The 6000-nt window shown below is 44.4% G+C and overlaps 1 protein-coding gene across 1 annotated transcript in view; it reads right to left on the minus strand.

Moving 5' to 3' along the window:
- TTC8 (tetratricopeptide repeat domain 8) overlaps window positions 1–5780 on the minus strand; it is a 45892-nt gene extending 40112 nt beyond the window's left edge. Inside the window, exon 1 of the mRNA XM_032188503.1 lies at window positions 5657–5780. Within this exon, the coding sequence (XP_032044394.1) occupies window positions 5657–5770 (114 nt within the window). The 5' untranslated portion in view covers window positions 5771–5780. The remainder of the gene's footprint in view (window positions 1–5656) is intronic.
- Between the last annotated feature and the right edge of the window lie 220 nt (window positions 5781–6000).

The raw sequence follows: 6000 nt of genomic DNA on the forward strand, positions 1-6000 counted from the left end.
GAAATGAAACAAGAATACATACCCTATATTCTAAAAAAGCTTCATTTTACAATTTATTTCAGTTGAGTGTGATTTAATACAAGCAGAATATTAAAATCAGTATATATGAAAATGCTCTTCAAGAGGAGCAGAAATACAAAAAACATTACCCAGGAACAGTGACATTACTGTATGTATCAATGTTATGCATAAATTTATTAATTACAGACTTTTGAACCAATCGCTGATCCCAGCTTTTTCATATCAAGTTCCATGTACGTGAACATATACGTGATACTTTTATTACGATCTTACAAAAAAAACTGTATGTAAGTAATAGTAGTTGAAAGCATACCCTGGGAGAAAAAAAGGACAAATGAACAAGAGCAAATTCTCACAGCAGACAGTTAATCAAGTTAAAGGCAGGACATCCACGTTATGTCCACTAATTACATTAGGCAATTTATTTATTTTTTGTTAAACTACAGCAGGCCTTGTACATTGGTGCTGGTTTACTGCCTTAAATCTGACATATGGAACACAAAGAAGAGTAATCAGATTAGGTAACTAATCAGGATGATCAACAGAGACAGCCATGGATTGTATTTCCTCTAGGTCATTCTATTACTATAAACATAGAAGACAATGTCTGCTTGGTTACAATAGGGAATAACTGAATTGAACATCAGTGCTCTGTGTGTTTGTATGCCCAAATGCTGGTTATAGACCATGCAGTTTTATCTATCTTCAGATAAGATTATTATCACAGAAGTAAACTTCATCAATAAACATAATATTCCTATTTTTAAATGAAGAAGTGCACAAAACATTTTATATAAAAAAATATTTGTCTTCCACAAAATAGAACTCAGCAGGAGTTGATTATCATTCTATCACAACATTAATCATATTTTATTCAAGAACTCTTTAGGAATACGTAACTGATTTTTAAACGTTTTGATTTCACTGATGTGTTTTATAAGCATGCAACTTTATAATTGATTTGATACCACTGCATAAGAAAATTCCTGATTTTAGCTCAGTTGGCTAAAAGGTCACCACCATACCTCTAAAAGCTTCTGATGCCTGCCACATCTGATGACCAAGTTCAAAGAGAGTTCTACACCAATTAAGATAGCTTGTAAATGTACATAATGTAAGTATTAGATCATCAGTATACCTATTTTTCAGATCTTCAAATCATCTTACTGTGTTCTACAGAAGACACATTCGGAATACTAAGTTATATTTCTTAATTTACCACTCTCCATACACATATCAGGATGTACTAGCCAAGAAAATGTATTTCATTTATAAGTGTGACTGGCAAAAATACGTACTTCCTAGGGTATTGTAAAAAGCTGATTTCAACTGCTTCTAGCTTTGTGACAGCGTTGCTGTTGCAATGGAACAGAAGTGGTGATACCATTTAGCAGACCAGCTGACACAGCTGGGAAAAACAGGTTGTCAGGCATACAGTCTTCTCTCTTAGGCATGACAACACTCGGATTATGTTCTGTTAGTCTCTTCTTTTACTTACTATCATTAAATCATGCCTTACAAGGGAGAAAGCTAGTTGCCTGAGCTTGAAAAAGTTCTGGTCTGTAACAGTCTCAGTTAAACTCAACCATTCCTGGGCATCTCTTTAAAGGATACAATCTCCTATGGCTTGGTCTGTACTATCTCCTCTAAGGCTGTCCAAAGAAATGAATCTATGCACAGTGAGAGAAGCTACTGCTCCTTCTGTCAACTGGTTGCAGAGGTTGGGAGGCATGTGCTTAGTGAAATATGGGACAACAGGATGAGAACAGATGGCACTGTGATTACAGCAGTTGAGTACTGCCTTGTGGTACACAGCAGCTCACTTAATCCAAACTTTCCATGAGTGCTGTCATTTGTCTGTTTGCTTTCCTGGTGTCCAGCATGACATATCATGGTCCTGATTTGCAAAAATGCCCCTATTAAGGAAGACAGCAGTTCTAAAACATTTGATGGTCAAACCCTATGTGCTTTTTAAGCACAATAAAATGGATATTTCAGGTTAGGCACTGGAAATGATATACATACCCAGTTTTAGATGTTTCTCCAGGTTATACTAAAATAATAATTTAGTTCACATGAGCAGACAACAGCACCATTTTCCTGGTAGGCACTTACAGAGGACAGAAATAAAGTTGGATCAAAATGTGTAGCAACTATCAATTTCATAATTTCATTAACCCCACTTTCAAAAGTAAAACAAACTTCAGGAATCAAGAGTCAATCTGCTTGAGAATGGTCCTGGATTCTTAATTAACTTTTTTTTATTAAAAAAAAAAAAAAAAGCAATCTTAAATCACTTTTATAGTATTCACAATCACAGCAACAAAACTGATTTTTAATTGCCTCAACGTTAGAGTTTAGTATTTTTCAAAGATTTCTAAAAGTAACAATTCTATTAAATGCAAAGTAAACACACTGCAGTACATGAACATATGTTTTTTGTTGTTTTTTGTTGTTGTTGTTGTTTTGTTTTGTTTTGTTTTGTTTTTTCATTATGTTGTATTAAGTAGGTTCAAAATAGCTTGTAAGGTTTCAACTACATATAAAATACATTTGTGAGACATATTACTATTTCCTTTTCTCTAGGCCTGAAGTCAGGCAGGGTAAACATGTGACAGATTGGTACCTGAAAGCAACAGGCATTAGAAGGTAAGGAGCTGTAAGTTAGGGAAAAGACCACAGCTAGGAAAAGACACAGCTAGGGAAAAGACCTGCCAGGCTTTAAGTATGAGAAGCGGAGTAATAAAATACAAGTGTACATGGACAGATAACCGATATTAAGATTTTGTGTTGTTACAACAAAATTCTACATCTGAAACATAATGACAACAATTGACTTACATGCTTTTATCAGCGGTCCTGGCTATCGGGGGAGGTCCCAATCGACTGGCGGCTAGCAAATGTGACGCCCATCTACAAGAAGGGCCAGAGGGCAGACCCGGGAAACTACAGGCCTGTCAGTTTGACCTCAGTGCCAGGAAAGCTCATGGAGCAGATCCTCCTGAGAGTCATCATGCAGCACTTGCAGGGGAAGCAGGCGATCAGGCCCAGTCAGCATGGCTTTATGAAAGGCAGGTCATGCCTGACGAACCTGATCTCCTTCTATGACAGAGTGACGCGCTGGGTGGATGAGGGAAAGGCTGTGGATGTGGTCTACCTTGACTTCAGCAAGGCTTTTGACACCGTCTCCCACAGCATTCTCCTCAAGAAACTGGCTGCTCTTGGCTTGGACTGGCGCACGCTTCGTTGGGTTGAAACTGGCTGGATAGCCGGGCCCAAAGAGTCATGGTGAATGGAGTCAAGTCCAGTTGGAGGCCAGTCACTAGTGGCGTCCCCCAGGGCTCGGTGCTGGGGCCGGTCCTCTTTAATATCTTCATCGATGATCTGGACGAGGGCATCGAGTGCACCCTCAGTAAGTTCGCAGATGACATCAAGTTGGGTGCGTGTGTCGATCTGCTTGAGGGTAGGAAGGCTCTGCAGGAGGATCTGGATAGGCTGCACCGATGGGCTGAGGTCAACTGCATGAAGTTCAACAAGGCCAAGTGCCGGGTCCTGCACCTGGGGCGCAATAACCCCAAGCAGAGCTACAGGCTGGGAGAGGAATGGTTGGAGAGCTGCCAGGCAGAGAAGGACCTGGGAGTGATGGTGGATAGTTGGCTGAATATGAGCCAGCAGTGTGCTCAGGTGGCCAAGAAGGCCAACAGCATCCTGGCTTGTATCAGGAACAGTGTGACCAGCCGGGCTAGGGAGGTGATCGTCCCCCTGTACTCAGCTCTGGTGAGGCCGCACCTCGAGTACTGTGTTCAGTTTTGGGCCCCTCGCTACAAGAAGGACATCGGGGTGCTTGAGCGGGTCCAGAGAAGGGCAACGAAGCTGGTGAGGGGCCTGGAGAACAAGTCCTACGAGGAGCAGCTGAGGGAGCTGGGCTTGTTCAGCCTGGAGAAGAGGAGGCTCAGGGGTGACCTTATCGCTCTTTATAGGTACCTCAAGGGAGGCTGTAGCGAGGTGGGGGTTGGCCTGTTCTCCCACGTGCCTGGTGACAGGACGAGGGGGAATGGGCTTAAGTTGAGCCAGGGGTGTTTTAGGTTAGATGTTAGGAAGAACTTCTTCACTGAAAGGGTTTTGAGGCACTGGAACAGGCTGCCCAGGGAAGTGGTGGAGTCACCATCCCTGGAGGTCTTTAAAGACGTTTAGATGTAGAGCTTAGGGAAATGGTTTAGTGGGGACTGTTAGCGTTAGGTCAGAGGTTGGACTCGATGACCTTGAGGTCTCTTCCAACCTAGAAAATTCTGTGATTCTGTGATAGAGAAATTCCATTCTATGTTAACTCTGCCATGAACGTTGAAGCTATATTTTAACTTAGATAATTAGAAAATGTTTCACCTAAACAGATTTCAAGAGCAAGATTTTGTATGCTGAGTTGGCAAGTCTGGTTCAAGTTGCATTCTTGAAAATGACTTAGCCAATACTCCAATTTTTCTAATGTAGGTGATTCATTTTAAAGTATTTTTTAAATCATTAATTCCTGCTTAAGCAGAGCTCTTGATAAGGATTCCTCAAGAAAATTACATCGAGCAACAGCAAAACAAACTATATTTCAAGTTTATCTCTACAGAAAGCAAAAGACATTTCCTTCTAAATTTTCAGGTAGGTTGGAAATACACTGCTGAAATGCACACACTGCGTTTTAAAGCTTTTGACGCGCACAGAAGTGATGCTCAATTCCATTTAGTGTTCAGGATGAATTTTCTTGGAATTTCTTCTTTAGTAAGAGTTTTTCTGCTCATGGCTCTTTGTTGGTGCCTTAGAGTATAAACCATAAACAAAAGCACTTTTTAAATATCTATCCTAAACCAATGTAAACACTTATTGTGCTATATATTTACACAGTCATGTGATTGCGCAGCTTTCTTTAAAGATACTTTTACCCTGTGTTAAAAAGAATTGCCTTCAAGATTCTTAAAAACTGTGCCTATAAAATGCTTTGGGAGACATGATTTACTATAAAGTAACTGTGATGAAGACGATCAATTTGATTGCTGCTTTCCAAATCTAGCAGTAAAAACTTTGTCACACAGAGAAATATTAATTCAGATGTAATGTTCCCATATCCTTCCATTTACAGAACAGTGAAAAAATACGTAGGTATAAAACAGATGTCCAATGTTTGCAACTTTGCAACTGTGGAAAGCTAACAGAGAGGGCTATTCTGTGGTAGTGCTGGGAGCCAGGCTGAGGTAAAAGGGTTTCAGTCACCGTGACACCGAACATCAGTGTAAAATCAACAGCAACACCCGCAAACAGGACTGATTAGGGCCTTGGCTTTTCCTCCTTCGGCAGCTCCAAGTGTTCAGGGAGGGCGAGCAGCGGTGGCTCCCCGCTGCTGTCGGGGCTGCGCTCCCCTCACCCGGCGGGCCGGGGCGGGGCGGGGGTAGGGGCAAGGCAGCTCGGTGCCGCCCCGGCCAGGCCCCGGCCCGCTAACAGGGCTCGCAGCGGGTCTCTCCAGCAGCACCTGCGAGCACAGCGAGGGGCACCGCCGAGGAACCCCCACCCCGGCCCGGTCCGGTCCGGCCCGGCCCGGCTCGGCCCCTCGGCGCCCTCAGCCCGGCCTCCCCGCCCGGCCCGGCCCCGCTACCTGCTCGCCGGGCGCCGCCTCCAGCAGCTGCGAGCAGAGCTCGGCGCACTGCCGGAATTTCCTCCGCCTGAAGCAGCTCCAGGCCCGCAGCAGCGGCTCCATGTCGGGCCCCATCCCGCCGCTCGGCCGGGCCGGGGCGGAGCAGGAGGGGGAGCCGGGCTGGAGGGGGAGCCGGGCCGCGGCTACGGAAATGGCAGGCTCCGCCTCGGCCCCCCGGGCCTGCGCGCCGCCATGGCGACCTGCGGCTGGGTCCGCTCAGCCCCTGTGCCCCCCCCTCTCGGGGGTACCCCAAAAACCGGGGGGTAGTCCAGCCCCTGTAGGTGGCCACAGCTGAAGTTAAGCCT

The sequence above is a fragment of the Aythya fuligula genome, chromosome 5 (assembly GCF_009819795.1).
Source record: "Aythya fuligula isolate bAytFul2 chromosome 5, bAytFul2.pri, whole genome shotgun sequence".
Taxonomy (NCBI): domain Eukaryota; kingdom Metazoa; phylum Chordata; class Aves; order Anseriformes; family Anatidae; genus Aythya; species Aythya fuligula.